Source organism: Miniopterus natalensis, chromosome X, assembly GCF_054644295.1.
Source record: "Miniopterus natalensis isolate mMinNat1 chromosome X, mMinNat1.hap1, whole genome shotgun sequence".
In the NCBI taxonomy this organism is placed as follows: domain Eukaryota; kingdom Metazoa; phylum Chordata; class Mammalia; order Chiroptera; family Miniopteridae; genus Miniopterus; species Miniopterus natalensis.
The window spans coordinates 13,823,858-13,841,879 of record NC_142103.1 but is presented as its reverse complement, the minus strand read 5'-3'; the positions used below and the strand labels follow the sequence as shown (position 1 = coordinate 13,841,879).

General features: G+C 40.6%; 1 protein-coding gene across 2 annotated transcripts in view; it reads right to left on the bottom strand.

Moving 5' to 3' along the window:
* Window positions 1-8,389: 8,389 nt before the first annotated feature.
* TENM1 (teneurin transmembrane protein 1) overlaps window positions 8,390-18,022 on the bottom strand; it is a 319,040-nt gene continuing 309,407 nt past the window's right edge. For both annotated transcript variants that reach the window (XM_087829353.1, XM_087829352.1), the window contains 4 exons: window positions 13,823-14,210; window positions 11,869-13,089; window positions 10,755-10,897; window positions 8,390-9,381 (listed from right to left, as the gene is read on the bottom strand). In XM_087829353.1, coding sequence (XP_087685479.1) covers window positions 8,623-9,381; window positions 10,755-10,897; window positions 11,869-13,089; window positions 13,823-14,210 — 2,511 coding nt within the window. In that variant the 3' untranslated portion in view covers window positions 8,390-8,622. The remainder of the gene's footprint in view (window positions 9,382-10,754; window positions 10,898-11,868; window positions 13,090-13,822; window positions 14,211-18,022) is intronic.

The window sequence follows — 18,022 nt, the reverse complement described above, 5'->3', positions numbered from 1 at the left end:
CAGTGTCTTGCTTGATTACCTGGCAGGCAGCTGGTTCGCGTCCCTCTGCTTTGTCCTGTGTGGTTCTGCATGAGGCATTCTGCTCTCTTCTAGCTCTAGCTATGGTGTTGTAGGCTCTTTGGGGATTCATGAAGCTGTCCACCGTGGGCTAAACCAAGTACTAGATAAAGAATTTCTGTTTAAGTCTGAAAGCCACCTTCTTGCCTAGTATTCTGATGTTGGAGAGTAAAACCCACAGACCAATCTGGAGTTTAAAAATTCCATCACTTAAAATATGCTCTAAATTCGGGGGTTGGGGAACATCCGGCCCTCGGGCCGTAATCATTTGGCCTGGCCCTGCCAAGGCAACCACAGGCAGGAACCGAAATTCAATAAACCTAGGAGTTTTTTTTCACAGCTAATTTTGAAGCTGATCATTTTGTAAGGCCCTTGAGTGATGTTATAAATATCCAAATGCCCTTGGCACAAGAAAGGTTTGCCACCCCTGCTCTAAACGTTTATTACAGTTGATGCTACAGGATTGGAGATTGGACTGGGAATCTGATGAAGTGGACTCGACTTCTTTTCCTTTACCTCTGTCTGCCCCAGTTGTTGCTGCTCCAAGTCAAAGCTCATTTTGAAGGGGAAGCTTCAGCAGCTGCGGCTCCTCGGCGGTGGCTCAGGAGGAGCAGCTTTCTGAGCAGCCTCTCAGGCAGCCCTACAGACCATTGGAGAGCTTACGGTTGCGTTAACTTGGAACAATTCCGAGTGACTGCAACCTAAGTGAGAGCCAAAGTTTTACGCAGTGATGGAGATCTGTATTTTCTTCTCACATTTTCTGTTTCCATGACTCTTGTGATTTGATTATATGTCAGGCTGCTGCTTCAGGGCTCAGAAAATGTGTTCACTCAACAAACACAATAGGCACTGGGGCAGAGAAGTCAAATTTCACCTGGTCCCTGCTCAGGCGCCTCACTGTCTAGTTGGAGGAGAAACGGTAACAATAAAAGGCAAAAGAAAGTAACAAGAAAGCAACAAGAAAAGAACAATGAAAGGCGGTAAGTGCATGGGACAGGAGGTCACTGACGTGTTGGTACATCTGTCCTTAGAGGCAGAAGGAGTCGACACAAATGCTCTGGTCCAGAGCTTGGGGGAAAAGGCTAAGTTTCATTGTGAACTAATAAATTGGAATTCTGGGTTGTGCGTGGATGGTGGTGAGCTTGGCTAATAATTAGTGAACTGCCAGGAGACAGCCCTACTCCCCATGTGGGGGCAAGATCTGATTTCTGAGCATTTTCTGTGGATGCTATGGACGTGCAATAATGTACTGTGGGCCATTTACCATTTCTAGAAGTAAAAGCATCACTCTTAACTTGTAAAGGAACTCAGAAAGCTGACTTTCAAAATAAAACGCATATGTTTAGCTATTCTTTAACAGTTTGTAGCTTGGGTTTACATTTTAATAGGTGTAACTATTTTTACTCTAATCTGTTCATTTTGGAATAATCCTAACTATATGAATTATGTGGGCCTGTTCCTTTATCAGAGCCTTTCTTGGTAAAACTTTTTTGAATCATTAATGGTCTTTCATGTTTTAATAAAGTATTTGAAAGCTTTATTTACCTAATTTGTCTTACAATATTCCTTTAAAAAATATTCAGAGATCGGTGCTATTCATTGATTAAATAAAGCATCGATGTAGGTCATCTTACTTATCTTATTGGACAGAGTCCCTGAAAAAGGCGCTTTCCTGATTTTGCTACTGTCAGACCTTCCAGTTGATGTGCTTACCCACTGCCTTCTTTTGCAGGCCTTTTATTCATCAAGTTCTTTTTACTTTTTCTTTCCCAGCATGAGCATCCGTCCTATTTCCCGGCACATAATAGCTTGCACCTTTACAGAAAGGTCATATCCTTGCCATATCTAAAATATTGCCATGCTAACACATACCTTTAAGATGCTGAGTCAAGATAGAAAAATGCTCATATATTTCCAAGTGCACACCTCTCTTCAGAAAAAAAAAAAAAAAGTGTGTCAGCAAGCCCACAGGGAACATGACAGTTGATCAAATACTCGTTCCTTTCCTCTGAAATTTGTTCTTAAGAGATAAGGTCAGTAGGGAGACCAGCTTAAGTAATTGTCAGTTGGGCTGTTACAGGCAGGGAACCTTGGTGATAGCAGCACATAGGTAGAGAGAATCTACAGAGAATGCCTCTGAGTAGGTGTTCTAGTATAAATAGAGGGCTGGATTTAAGATATTTGTGGTAGAGTGGATAGAGAATTTAAAGTGTGAGAGAAAGCTTTAAAATCTGTTAAAAATGTTTAGACATCAGCTTATGTTTTATTAGATCCACTTCATTGAGTTCAGACTCCAGAGTCTATTAATAATAAAACCCATATTTGCCCTTGAGCATTTCAAGGTTACAAGATGCCTAATCTTCCTGTTAGTGGACTATAAATTCAACTTTGTTGCCTATATTTGCCCTTGCAGTAAATGAATACCATTATTTCGCAGTTTGCAGCTAGGGGTGAAGTTAAACGACCCGGTTTAGACACTTTTATAATTTAGGATCATTGGCCAAACTTGTAGTAGAAGGCTGAATTTTCATCATTAGGTCATTTGACTTTTAAGATGAATATTTTTATGTAGAAAGATATAGCAAGTGTGATCGACTGGGGAGAGCCCATCAACATAACAGATGAGACTTGAATTTTCTTTTCAGATTTACCTTAAGTCGGTCAGTCTGTTACTATCATTGCATCTGCCAGGTAGGAACAATTAAATCTTGCTTACCTTACAGGATTATTGAGGTGCTAGAATTATTGAAATTTAAGGTAGTACTATTACTATTAAATAACATTGATATTCAAAGATCTCTCAAAGTGAGAGTGAATGGGGAAGTAATATGGAGAAATCTCTTAACGCTCTAACAATTCTCTCAGTGTAGGAGTGCCTGCCTCTTTTTGTACTCTGAGGGTGGGATGCGTATTTGGAAAAAAGAAATCTCCAGGTGATACTGATATCTACCCCCACCTGCACCCCATGTTGCATTTTTTTTTTTTTTTATCCTCACCTGAGGAAATTGTTTACGTTGATTTTTAGAGAGAGTGGAAGGGAGAGAAACATCGACGTGAGAGACACATCAATTGGTTGCCCCCCGCACCAGTGCGGAGCAAACGTGCAACCAAGGTCCGTGCCTTTGACCTGGAATCGAACCTGAGACCCTTCTGTCCGCAGGCTGGTGCTCTAACCACTGAACCAAACAGGCCAGGGCCCGTGTTGCATTCTGCTGATGGGTTGAGACAATCGGGCTTGTCTTTTGCTTCGCAAATCTTTTCACTGTATCTGAGTATGTATCAGTGAATGAACGGCAGCAGGGTATTTTAGAGTGCTGTAAATTCCAGGATTCCAAGCCAGTTTCAGGAATAGGCTGTTTGGACTGTAGTGCCCCATTATTATCAAGTTGCATTTTGGAAGATCTGTCGGCCAGCTTTCCCAGTGTCACTTGAAAACGTCTTCCTGCGAAAAGTTAAGGGCCAAATGGCCACTGTAATTGCCCAGGGCCTAGGGCCTCAGAAGAGCTGTCGTTTTTGTCTTTCCTGATTGCCTCTCCCTGCCATTCATTTTTTTGCCAGTGTATTTGGGTGCCCTGCTCTCCTAACTGTCCCCCACCCCCATCTTACAATCCTTGATTCATCAACAGGAGAGAAACCTTTTTATAAGTCACAGCCTAGAGGCATTTAAACTTTCAACAGCTCCTATTCTTTTTTTTTATTAAATGGTCATTTGTGTCAGAGATTCTATTTGTATGAAAAATAAAAATGAAGAGATGCCTGCTTAGGATTAGTGCCTTTTTTATTTCTGCACCTACGTTTTCAAGATAATGCAGGTTTATTGTTCCACTTTTCATATCTTGGGTGACCGGACCGACGGGAGAAGGCCGTTTGGCGCATGAATAAAACGGGACACAGCATTCATTTGCAATTTTATTTTTTAAAAACGAAATATTCAAAGTACTTTTTTCTTTCAAATATCGACACATAATGTTGAACTTGAAATATTTACAGCATGTTGTTGTGATGCTCTTGTAGAAAAATGCATGCTTCTGGCCTGAAAACCAGAGCAAAATGCAAAAGACCATTTAACTGCAGCCAGAGAACATGAACCTGTACAGTATCCAGTCACTTTTCAGCACAGGAGTGAGAGCAGGAATACAAAATTGGAACCTATTGTTTCCTAGCAACATGGCTCAGGCCATTATAACACAATTTTCAGTATGATTAGAACCTCTAACTGCTGTTATATAGAAACTGAAAATCTTGGCATACACTGTAAACATCTTTACTTCTCATGAGAAAGTAAGCAGCTAAAAAGAATATTTTTCTGACGTAAAGGCTATACTTCTCTTTTTCACCTTTTCTCTTACTGATGCTTTTGCCAGAAGAAGAGTAAAGATTTAGACATTGTCATGATTCATACAAGTAAAATATTTTCCAAGGACACAATCTGATATACTAACATTTATTTAAGAGGTTAAAGTCCACCACTAAATCTAAGGAAAGATTTTAACTGCCAAACACATTTCCTTTGACAAATAATGTAAGATGACAACTGCCAAGACAAAATCCACAGCAAGTTTAACTCTAACTATTTTCACTTACTGTTTAGGAAGTATTTTCTTCTTACACACAGTAGTATATTTGGTCCTTAATAGCTTTCACATGAAGGACACACTGACATAACAGTCACTATTTTGTGGTTGAGTTCTTTTTTGTTGCTGTTTGTTGTTTTCTGGGTTTTTTTGTTTTGCTTTTTTGTGTTTTTTTTTGTGATTTTTTTTTTTGGTTTTGTATTTTTTTCGCAGAATAAAGAACCTTACAGAAGGCTGTGGAAGAGCAGTCTGAGATCTAGCACTAGTCAGGTCAGCTATGTGTATGTGAGTTTCTCCAAGAAAACAAGAATGTTCTGCAGCCTTCTGTTTTCCACAAGCTAGAATACACTCCAATCTCTCCAAGTTTCTTTCAGTACTTGATTACTGTACTTTTGCTTCCATTACCACTGAACGCCACTACACTTGCCCTTAGAGGAACATATCTTCATAAACGCAAAAATTTTGCCCTGACTCTCTCAGGTGGTATTACAGTGGGGCCTGGTCTGGTTAAAAATATATTTCTTTTAAAAGAAGAAAAAAGTAGAAATAACATGGTAGAATGCTTGAAACTGTGCCAACAGTGATGAAAAAGAAAAATCTTATGGAAATTATAATTTAATTTTAAACCTCTCTATGTAGTTAGGACATGAATTCCAAATTATACATTGTCAAGTTTTCATACATTTGGCTATGTTGTATATATTATATTATATTATATATATAGTCTATATATTATAGATCTTCTAGATAAATTGACGGTAAAGGACACGCTTACTTTATACATTATTTTGCTGGGTTAAAAAATAAAACATATGCCTATTTATATGGCGAGTGGTTTGCTAAAAATTGGGCTTCATTTCCCTTTCTTTCAAGAGTCATGCTTCTAATCAGTAATGATTAGAATGACAACTAAAAAGAAATATTTAAATGTCTGTTAAACTGTGAACTTTTCAGTTCATTTGGATCTCTAGACTGTAGTGCAAGAGTGAAAACAAACAAACAAACGAAAAGCACGAAGAAAATGGACCTAACTAGGGAAAACCACAGGGAATGCCACCACAGAGTATTCCCCATGCCCAGCCCGAGTGTTCTTCAGAGGAGAGCCCACCTTCTGTGCTCCCACTCTTTCTTACTTGCATGGGCTGTGGTTGTGCGGTGCCAGCCACTTGTCTGTTGGGTATGAGATACCCACTACTTCTCTTTAAAATGCTTTTACTTTCAGCAGGAAATGCAAACGAATTGTCCTGTCATTAATTTGAACTTCAGAGCTACAAGTCACTGAAGGCATTCTTCGTATTTAGCCAAAATTGGAAGCAACGTACTCAGTATCCCCATGTTCTTATTAAGAAAATGCCAAAATGTTTCTCTTCCATGTACTACTCATTAGTGTGAACCTTTTGGGGTTTTTCTCTTTCCTCCCAAAACCATTGGAAGTGGTAAAGAGAACAAGAATAGTTCAAGGCAGTATTAAAACCACAGCTGTAAGTGATAAAAAGTGCATTTCCTGAATATAATACAAATACAACTTTAAGAAACTAAAGGCACAAACTAAATAAATATGTATTACAAACTAGAAATGCACAGTTCAAGGTAATTACTATTAAGGAAAAGCTTCAAATATTTGTTTCTAATGGATATTTAAAGCAGTTTGAAAACGATACACCACCAGTGAATCGCAAAAAAGTATAACCACTTAAAATATAAGCAAAATAGACTCTAATATCGACATCTTGAATTAACGATAAAATACATCATCACACTTATGAATGCACTCTCTATATACAGGTCACAAATTATTTTTCCATGAATTTAAAAGAACATCAGAGGTTCTAGGAACTTAAGGTCCATTTTTAGGCTGGTGTGGAGGTATTCAAATTTTCAACAAGTTTGTGAGTCATTTTAGAATCCCATCCTGAATAAATACTGTGCCATTAACACAGGCCTGATTCAGGGGAAAAAACAATAATATGATTGTAGTCTGGGTTAGTAATCTCTTAAATCGGTGTGCTTCCAATGAAAAAGAGATGAGTCCATCATGAATCCTTTCTCTCTGTCTTTCAATGCATGTGTACGAATTGGTAATGCCAACCTGAGGGTCATGAAAATGAAATGTTTGGATACACCCTCCTGTACTATCTGTGGGTCCTTGTCTTTCCCTCACTCTACATTGGGTAGTGAGGAGCCAGACTCTTTCAAAACCTTGGCCTGAGCCTGGATTCTGACTTTGCATCTTTTGAGAGACACTGTCGTCACAAAGCAAGGCAATGACCCTCACACTGCATTTAGGTAGCAGCTGGAAAGAATTCAAACTGTAACATCCCGTCATAAATTCTCCTTCAGACACAGTAAATGTCCAGACTTGGGAATGAAAGTGCTGAAGCTGGCTTGGGGGGATTTTCTACTTGTCATGAATTTTCCTTCATGGTAACTTCCAATTACACAGCATTTTACAAGCTGTCTCTTTGTCACTGGGCACACATCTCCCAGCTCACCAAGGGCCTTCTTTTACTACAGGATGCATAGAGATTGGGAAACCGCAGTTGATATTAACACTAATCCTGATCTTTTTCCAAATTTTAAATGATTCCAGAACAAAATCACCCTTCCTGGAAAATAGTCATTTTCCTAGGCAGGAGACATGATGAAATCAAATGAATGGGCAAACACAGAGAACTAAAATAACTAAGAATAAAAATTATTTTGATAAAAAATAGCCTGCCTCTCTCTAATTAGTTGAAATGTTTTAGGTTGGAAAGGGTACGCTTAATTAAATTTCCTGGCTATGGCTGGGAGATGTTCAATATAGAATTGTACATTTGAAAGATAAATCTGAGCGGAACCAACGTAGAGCAACTACTATGATGTTTAGTTCGGTCTCCCCTTTGGTACTTTCCTTTCAACCTTAGTACTCCGTCTAGTTTTTAAAGGTTTCGGCTCTTAAGAATGTCTGCAGTAGTAGTGAATGTAATTGATTGACATCCCAGGCACGTATGCATGCTAAAGCCTCTCTTTTTTTTTTGGTACCAGAATCATACTTTGTAGTAAATCACCTTTCGTGTGCACAAAACCATTGGATTAGTGTACAAATACTGAATCGCTAATGTGAAGCTATGAGCAAAACACACCCTATACATAAACGAGAAATTCCTACCCAGGTTAAGAAAAGCTATGTCCACATGATGCCAATATAGCTGGACAATTTAGTAAAACAAAATAGAGCCAAACGGGTGGCGCGGGAGAAGTTACACGGGCCAGCTGCCTTGGTATCACGTACACACAAGGAAATAGTGACAATTCACTCCGGGTCCCACACCCACGGGGAAGCATGGTAGGGCGAATCCAGCCACCACACGCCAAAACACAGCACGACAACATCGCATTTACTTGAACAAGCAAGAAGGAATAACCAGGGAGGAAGGGCCTATGGTTCTCGCCTCCAGGAGATCGTGGCCCAGCGCATTTTACACGCCTTTTAGGAGTTTCCTGTAGCGGATCTGGGAAAGGCGAAAGGGCCGGCAGTCTTTCGCAGTGCAAGGCTCAGATACAACTGCACCACCTTTTCTGCCAACAGCTAAGCCTGAACCTTGGTGTCGCAATAGACACATAGAGAGAACCCTGGGTTCTTTCTGTCTATCTGAATGCACACATGCGCATGGCTCGACGAATTGAAAGTGGTGCTTTCTGAAAACGTTTTGCTTTGAGCTGTTTGAGTTCTACTTGTGTTTCTTTTTGAATACTGCCACACGAGAACTAAAAAAAAAAAAAAAAAAAAAAAAAAAAATCGGAAAAAAAGAAAAAATCTGTCATTTCTCAAAGAGTTTAAACAAACAATATTAAAATACCATCTTCCGTCACATTGAAAGGCAGTTGGATATGTTTTTCCTCCATATTTACATATACAGAGTCCTGATCTAGAAAACCAATACAATAAACCGTTTTGTGTTTTAAAAACAGGCAGTCTTTGGTGACGCAAAGGCAGAGATTTTGTTTGTTACCTCCTGCCTATTTCGCTCTGTCTCATAAAGTGAATGTTGTTGGCACTGTCAGAAAGTTCGAGATACTGCTCAACAGACAAAACAAAATACCCATCGTAGCCTTGGACGCGCCCAGTGCCCAGCAGCTGCTGCTTCTCCCCCTCCGTCCACGCCCGGATGCCCTCTTCCCCTTCTTGCAGCCGCCTCTGCTCCTTAGTCCAGGCCTGGGCCACGGCGCGCTGCCTGGCGATCTCCAGCACGTGATTCTTCTCCTCTTCGACGGTTGTCCCATAGCGGATGTTGAAACACAGGGCCCCGTGCTGGAGCTGGATGTCCGCAAACCGTCTAGTCCTGCCATTCAGCACCGACGTCATCTGGGACACAGTGACGTTGACACCGTTCTCTAGAATCCGCCTCCCGCCAGTGTTGCCGATGAGCACCAGGTCTTCCTCCAGGGACCCCAGCTTAATGAAGTAGTGAGTGTCCCTCCCGTCTATGGTAAAGTGCAGGTTTTCCAGGTAATGAGCGTTGTTGAGAATGGCAGCGAGGCGCCTGCTGTCTTCATTGGCGACTCCTATGATATCGGCTGTGACGATGCCATCCTTGATGGCGAATTTTATACCTTTTCCGAAGACAGAAGGAACAGCCGCAAACCTCGGTTGCTTCCCTCCTTCGAGGCACCGTCCATCACTGTATCGGGGGGTCATGGGGAGCTGGTCCAAGGAAATGAAATTCCTGAGCTGTTTCTGGAGTTCACACTGGATGCCCAAGAGAGTCTGGGAAAGAAGAAAGGCACAGGGCAAATGTGGCCCAGGATTAGACACCTGCCACACGGTCGGTGACCGTGCAAAGCAAAGGCATGCACTTCTGCTGGTTTGCGATTTAGAAACAGGCCCAGTTTGGAATCTCTTCATCAGAGAGTTGGAAAGAAAAGACTAACAGGTGACAGGATTACTTGGCACACATTTCTTGGTATCTTGGTGAGTTAAACATAAGGAATTCAGAAATTCAGAAACAGAAATTCAGAGCTAGAAAGCGCTTTAAATTAAGTGGGTCCAGCTCCCCCCAAAACAAGGACATTTCATTTTTGCCAATTTAACTAAAACCCACTCGCTGTTATGACTGTGTTTAGAGTAACGTTAGGCACGAGAAGGTGTAAAGAGATGCAGGGGGCGTCATTCTTGTTTTCAAGCAGCTATGACCTTATAAATAACAACAGCAAACCAGCAAGAAGCTCGCTGACCTTTTTATGTGGACTTAAAATAAAAACCCTTTTTATTATGGAAATTTTCAAACGTGCTGAGAAACAGAGCGATGAGAATAAGGAACCTCTAAGTACCCATTAGAAAGCTTCAGCCCTTTTCAACATTTTGCTAAACTTCTTTAGGACTTTTAATTACGAAAAACATCTACATATTATATGTATTTACAGACAGGGAAAAGCCTATAGAACCTATTTAGAATTTCCTTTCCCTTATAATTTTTTACATGTATTTCAAGCCCTCTCACCCAAATTTCAGTTTTATTTTGTTAAAGCCATTTTTTGCCAACACAGAAATCTTATCTCTGTCAATTGAAAGAGAAAGTTCCTTCTTATTTTCATTTGTACCTCATACTCCTGATGATACCATCTGCTAAAGCTTGACGGTTTTGGTATTCTTATTTTTATAGACTTTATCACTCTGATATTTATTATTTTTGCTTCATTGCTTACATATATATCTATTTCTTTATCCAATAATTCAATTCTGTTATTTCCATGTTCTTCATGCACTATGCCCTAGATTATTTTGCAGTTGGAAATCTGATGTTCTCATGTGTTTTAATGAACAATTTCCTCTATACAGAATCCATAATTGCCCTTGGTAGCCCATTTCAGAATTTCAGAAATTCAGTTACTCTTTCCCCTTGTTTGCCTATCCCAGTGGTCATCAAGTCACATGTTAGTCTTTTCTTTCCCAAAAGCTCCAATCCCTTGATCCTTTTGTCATGAAAGCTTTTTTTCTACCTCGTCCTTAATCATGGGCATTTTAGTGAATATTGAAGACAACTAAAAAATAACTAAGCAAATATACACTAACACCATTTCATGGTGTTGGATGCTCTCTTGTTTTTTCAGCTAAGTAGAGATGGTAAAACTTCTACTAACCTTTCCAGGATCCCACTCTTGAGTTTTTGTCTGAAGCTGTAGAAGCTCATAAGTTAATTCCATATTTTCTAACTCTGGTTTGGGAAATCCAGGTAGTACATTGTGTAACTGGAAACCAAATAGCTCCAACCAAGTTCCAATGTCTGTGAGACACAAAATGAAAGGGAAGACATTTTCAAGCCCTTACCTTACAACCTTTGTGGAAAGCTTTAAAGATGCTTCTCCTGCCTTCAATATGTTTAGCCAACAGGAAGTTAGGAATACAACTCCCCCTTATAGCACCTACTCCAAAATAGGCGATCCTCTCTCTACAGAGATAGGCTCATTTTACTGCACTGAAATTCTTTTTAAAAAAAATTATCTCTTGCCCGGCTGGCATGGCTCAGCGGTTGATCATTGACCTAGGATCCAGGAGATCCAGGTTTGATTCCCGGTCAGGGCACCTGACCGGGTTGCAGGCTCGATCCCCAGTCGGGGGCTTGCAGGAGGCAGCCGATCAATGATTCTCATCATTGATGTTTCTCTCTCTCTCTCCCTTCCTCTCTCTGAAATCAATAAAGATATATTTTTAAAAAGAATTATTTCTTGATTTTAAAGAGAGAGGAAGGGGGAGAGAGAGAAAGAAACATGGATTTGTTGTTCCACTTGTTTATGCATTCGTTGGTTGATTCTTGTATGTGCCCTGATTGGGGATCGGGACGATGCTCCAACCAGCTGAGCTACACAGCCAGACTTGCCCCTCCCCCTTCTTTTTGTACTGAAATTCTGAACATAGTTGTGGTATTAAGGCCACAAAAATTGTGGTGTTAGATTTATTTGCTACAACAGATCCCGAATTTTACTTTTATAAAATTAACAGTATAAGTTTTTAAGAGTGAAAACTATAAACAGAAAGCTTAAAAGGGAAGAAAACACATACTTGGATGCAAAAGCATCGAGTTTTATAAACAGCGTTGCTCACTCTAGAAGACTAAGGAAGAGAGTGACTGCACAATAACTTGTGGGCTAACTGGCAGGAAGAGGAAGCATATTTACAAAGGCATTGAGATTATGTGATAAACAGCACTGAGTTATCTTTTTACTTTAGTGTCAAGTTTTAACACTGTTTAAATACCTGTGGTATACTTTGCAACATCTTGAATTTTGCCAACTGGGTAGTTATTTTCAAAGGAGTAGAGGTTGAATGGCTTAGGAAGGAGGTTCAGCTGTTTCCATATGTGATGATTAGGCGTAGTCCATCTACCGGCAACAACATCATAATCCCTTTGCCCCAGGTGCACTAATTTAGTAAGGAAATCATAGAGTCCTCCGTGAAAACCAATGATGACCTGAAAGTCTGGGTAAGTGTCATGATAGATATCTCCATAGGGCGTGTACAACATCTCTTTTATCACCTGACCTCGACTGCTGAACACAGCCAGTGGAGTGCCTGTGTTATCACAGGCTACATAATATTCTTCCCCACTGCTTAGCTCCATGGCAATCAGGTGACCCTGGAGATCATAATACAGGGATGTAATCTCTGAGCTCGTGTGGTTGTACAGATGAGTAACTCTTATGGGGTTGGCAAGGTCTGCATAGAAGAACTGGAGGTGCTGCCCTAGGCTGGACTTACTGGCAACACGTCGCCCAAGCCCATCATAGTAATAGTGCACACTCCAGCCAGAAGCCCTATTGTAGGCTTTCTGCAGCAGACCATTAGAATTATATTCAAAGATGTCATTTCCCCTCTGCCTCAGAAAGCCATCTTCATCCATTTTATACTGAATTTCTCCTAGTCTGGTGATGCGATCGCGGAGGTCATATCGGAGAGGAGTCAGACGAGCACTATTCCCATGGCTTAAAAGGTTGATGTTGCCATTCAGATCATAACTATAACGCCACTGGGTTCTATCATTTACAGAAACAGTTTGAAGTTGCCCATCAGCATCATATTCGTAGAAGTATCTTGTTATATTGGCATCTACTCCTACTCTTATATCGCATATTACCATACGGCCCATATTATCGTACTGAATGGTCATCCAGTAGGCGATTGCCTTTAGGATTTCATATTGGACTTCAATCACTTGTCCATTGGCACTGAAGATCTTGGTGTGCTTCATCACTGTAGTAGTTATGACCTGATTTAAGTCGTAATTAATGACACTGAATTTTCCAAACTGCTCTGTTCTACCGGAGACATCAACATATCGGTACAGGTCTATGGGCAAAGGGGTTTCATTGATCACAGCCTGCATGCTGGTGACGCGGAAGTTGTTGTAGCTGTAGTCAAACCGAGCATTCACAAGGCCTTCTTCACTGAATCGGAAAATCTGGCGTCCAATAAGAGGTCCTGGAGGAATCAACATCAACATAATGAGAACAGGGCTAGGTGCTTAATGTTGAGCAATCAGAAAGTCTAGTGTTCTTTTCTTTTGTATTAATGCTTTTCCTTTCAAAATAAAATATAAGAGATTAACCTCTGATATCTACTGTCTGGACATACCATTTTATAGTCTATATTCTCATACGGTGGTGACCAAATTTGAAAAAAAAATTAAAAGACTGTATATTACAGTTACAGAATAATTGAATTATGGGAAGCCTAGAAGTAATAACCCATTCGCTGGCTGAGATACAAACATGCTTTCTTTTTCTAATCACTGACGAAAATACTTGCAATTCATTAACCTGGGTTCCAAAGTCAGAGGGTCAGGTTTTGACAAAAATCCAGCACTCAGGGAACTGGATTGGGGCGTTTTAGAAACTCCAGGGATGAAATAAAAATAAAAAATTTTGACTTCTGAAGATAATTTGCCATCAACTGCGGCTTATAGAGGTTACACAGGGCGGGAGCTAGCTTCAGTGAGACTCGCATCTTGCAGCTACATCTTCGGGAAGATCTGGTGGTAACTAGGACCGGGTACACAGTTAGACTAGGCGCTTAGATCTCAGCTCTCTTGAGAAGTGAGAGAGGAAAAGAGAAATACCCTGCATGTTTTTAAGGAATCAGCTTTCATGTAGCTTATAATATATTTTGAGTTCTAAAGAGAAGAAACTTTGATAAGTTACAGTTTGTTACAAACCTGTTTGCCTGTATCTGATTGTGCAAATGAAGCCATCGTGCATCAGGTGTATGGTCTTAATCACTCCAGAAGATTCTTCATATGTCAATGTGACCTGAGTGGTGTCATAGAGAATCTCAGACAGCCTTGCTTGCTTGGTGTACTTGTATAAAACTCTGCGCCCTGTCCCCAGGTGCAGGGTCTGCAGCAGTCGGCCATCTCGACTATAGTCTTGGATGAAAGACGTGCTGCTGTCCGGTGGGGTGTAGATGTTCCGGTAGTAGCCCACCGAAAGCATCGTTTGTAAGCTGTGGCGCACCATGCTGGGCATGGTGACTGAGAGCAGGCAATCCGATTGGTCATATTCAAAGATGTAGCGCCGCTGGCTGTGCAAGAGCAGCATCACCGACTGGAACGAGACAAAGGCCAGGTAGCATAATATGTACCACTGAAGTTGAGATGAAAGAAAATACATATTTAGCCATTCAACACAAATTTATCAGGCACCTACTATGTGCTAGGCACTGTGGTGGGCCCTAGTTGATACAACAATGGTCAGTAATGATGTCTATGCTCATAGAACTTATAGTTTAATACAGGACAGAGACAAGTAGCCAAGCCATTCAACACAGTGTGAAATGTGCAATGACAGGGGAGGTTCAGGGTGCTTTCTGAAGGCAGAGGAAGAGCAGCCAACCCAGAATTAAGAGGTCAGGGAAAGCTTCCTGGAGAAAAGGGACATCTGGGTTGAGGCCTAAAGGATGGCTAGGGGTTGGCCAGGTAAAGGCAGAGAGGCAGGCGGAGCGGGGTAGGGAGAGAGCAGTCTTGACAGGGGGACAGCATTGTGAGGGTCTGGATAAAAGAGAAAACATGGCTTTTTCAGAAAAAAGGAGGAATTTTGTGTGGCCGGAGCATGGGTATGTTGGGGTGGAGGTGGTGGTGAATGGCAAAGGATGAGGTCATTTAGATAGGCTGGCTGTAGACCATGCTGGGCTTGCTAAGCCACGCTGAGGAGTTTGGACTGAAACATGTTGGCAGCAGGTAACCACTGAAAGCAAGTTGAAGGACAGGACATGTGCACAGCTGGGAGAAACAGTCAAGTTCGGATTCCCGAAAGGTTACTGTAGTTTCAATTTGGAGATGGATTGAAAGGAGGTAAATGGAGGGCAGGCTTTGCCACGTATTAAGTTATAGTCACCAAATGGTATTGATTGACTTCATAGACTAGATGTCTTCGTGAAAAGTTGCAGTGTTGTTTTGCAATTCATGTTTTAAACTATATTAGGGGAACATGCCATTAAATGTGGACTATCCTCTCCCCAACCTGGTCTGTATTTCAGGAACAGTTATTTGTTGCGATGTATGTAATGTGTAGCATGTATTAGGTCTTTCAATGATATTGGCTTATCTTATTTTAATATTGAATCTAGATATAAAAGGAGCACTGTTTTAGGGAGGAGCCAACCCTATTTCTAATGGAAAAGCATTTAAATCTCATCTTTTAAGAAAAATAAAAATTGCTCACCCTGGGGAATTCTGACGTAACTCCCCAAGGAAGCTCTACCCCTCTCTTCTGGAGAATTCCCTTATCAAGCAAAAAGACTTAGTTCTAAGAGCTTTATTTTCTGAAGTTTCTGTTATGAAAACAATAGGTACCTTTTCATCTTCTAAATATAAATTCCATGAATATTTATGGATATGAATGACAGAAACGCACATAATGTCCATTTAAATCTTGGGAACTGAATTATTGATTTTGAATCGCATGTCAGTACTGTGAAGTCCAAGTCAGCATTTATTTGCTCATTTGCTCACCCTTTCTTTCTGTTCCACCAGAGCTGCGGGTAGAAACTCTGTCACCTCATCACCTGTGGACAACCCACAGTTCCCAAAACCCTACTGAACAGAGGGCAGGAGACCTGACAGTCCTGCGTGGTCATGAGGACACAAAGGGACAACCACTTCCTTGACCAAGCAACACCTTTACGTTACCTTTATGCTGAAAGTCAGATTTCCCAGTTCATTTTCACTCTCTTCTGTCAACTGGCCAGAAACAAATAACATCTGTCACCTGTGACGCAGGCCAGGGACAATCACCATATGGCCTCCACACGTTACCTAGCACCAGCCTGCCAGGGGCCATGCCTTTTGCAGTCACTGTGCCAGCCTTGCCAAACTGGCAGCACCTCACTGCCGTGCCCTCTCCCCTGTCTGCATCTTCCACCCCGCAGCCAGCCACCGCCTGACCCTGTTCCTAGGGACGCCAGTGCTGTGCCGCCTCCAAAACTCCCTGGCCTATTTTAAAGCTCCCTGCCAATGGCAAGAATGCGGATGACGTGATCAGAAATGTCGTGAATGTAACCGTTGTGTTGCCAGAATACCACTGAGCTCTCACTTGGCCGCTTTTTCACTTTGGGTGGGCGTTATTATCAGTTTGTTCAAAAGCAATCTTTATGGGGCCAGCCAGCGCCCAGCGTGCTGCTACAGGATAGAAGGCCATTGCTTATTAGTCCAAACAATAGAGTGGGAGACTTTTTATTTCGTAAGTTGACTGTGAGGTCCTAAAAGAGGTCATTGTAAAGAAGAAGAGGAAAAGAACAACCATGCCTCTGTACGCGCTTGAACAAGAAGAGAAATGAGATGGTAGGAATCTGAGAAGTTAAAGCATTAGAACGACCACCAGATGGCAGTGTGGCGCCACCTGAAAACTCCGGCCGCAGGCCGCATTCTGTCCCTCCAGGCTGCCTTTGAAAATTTCAGCCCCGAAGAGACAATTTTGTGTAAATGTATCAGGCTAAAGCATCTTATTAAATGATTATAAAATATATGTAAATGCATCTTAAAAATGAAGTTCTTAAGAATGATTTCAGGAAACTGAAAGATTTACATTTACTCTAATACAAAAATTTAGCTCCATGAGTCTTCAAAATATAATTAACTCAGAGGAGTCTCATAAATCAAGATAGAGAATTAATGGCCACACAGAGAAAATTTAAGAAACAATAATTGATTTTTTAATAGAGAAGAGATTATTTAAGCAACTTCAGCTATTACCCAAATAATTATTTTTCTCCTAATGGCTACAAACCATTGTACATAAAAATGATCCGTGTAACTTTCAGTTACTCCAGGGGAAGTCAAATAATTTTTACAAAATTTCTGCACATTGAGGTGAAATATCTGCTGTTGCTGTTTCATATATCAATGGTACAGGGATGGCAAGCAAATTTACAGAGGTAATACCAGAAGTATTTTGAGGTATAAAAAGAAATATACATTTTAAAGTTTGAGAATTCGTACTTTAAAATATAGTACAAGAGCCAGCCTCTTTGTCCTTGCTCTGCCCCAGGTATAGTGAAAAAACGTGCAAGCAAAGGCCATGTTCAAGAGAGGACTGAAATGAGCATAGGAAGACACAGAACCTCATCACCTCACTGAAAAAGTTACATGTAAATCGGATTTTATAAATTCAATATTCTGTCCCTTTTTTTCTAGAACCACATTTTCAATGATGCTTTAATTTCCTTCCTTCCTTCCTTCCTTCCTTCCTTCCTTCCTTCCTTCCTTCCTTCCTTCCTTCCTTCCTTCCTTCCTTCCTTCCCTCTTTCCTCTGTTAATTTACCTTCAAGTAGCAATAAGTGCTAGCATTTAAGTTCTCTACTTGAAAATAAATACTATAATGCAGTATTCAAATAGAAAGACACTAACCTTTATTGAATGATAAGATGTGCTGGGTGCTTTATATTAAATTATTTCATTTGAGCACCACATCTATTCAGTGAATTAGTTATTATCACTGGTAATAACAATGTTAATAAAATCAGTGTCATGATAAATGATTTGTAGAAAGTAAGGAAACGTGTTTTGTAGGTTTTGAGCTTTGCATAATAGGATTGCTTAAGTCAGGGGCTACCTTTTAATTAGAGGACAAATTAAATATGAAATCAGGAAAGGAAAAAATCAACTAAAAGGCAGTGATTTGGCTTGTCTCACTGGTCAGGAAACTAGTCTTTGGAAGGCACTGGGGCTTTCTTCATACATTATTCTGCGTCAGTAAGATCTTATTTCTGTCCACTGCAGACACTGACAGTCTCACAGAGTTTGTTTTGTTTTGAAAGAATTATTGCCAACTAAGTTTCTGTAGCAAAGAGAAGTGATGGGAAGTTTGCTTCACATGATTCTTCACTCAAGGGAGTTTGATGAAATAATCAGCTAATTCAG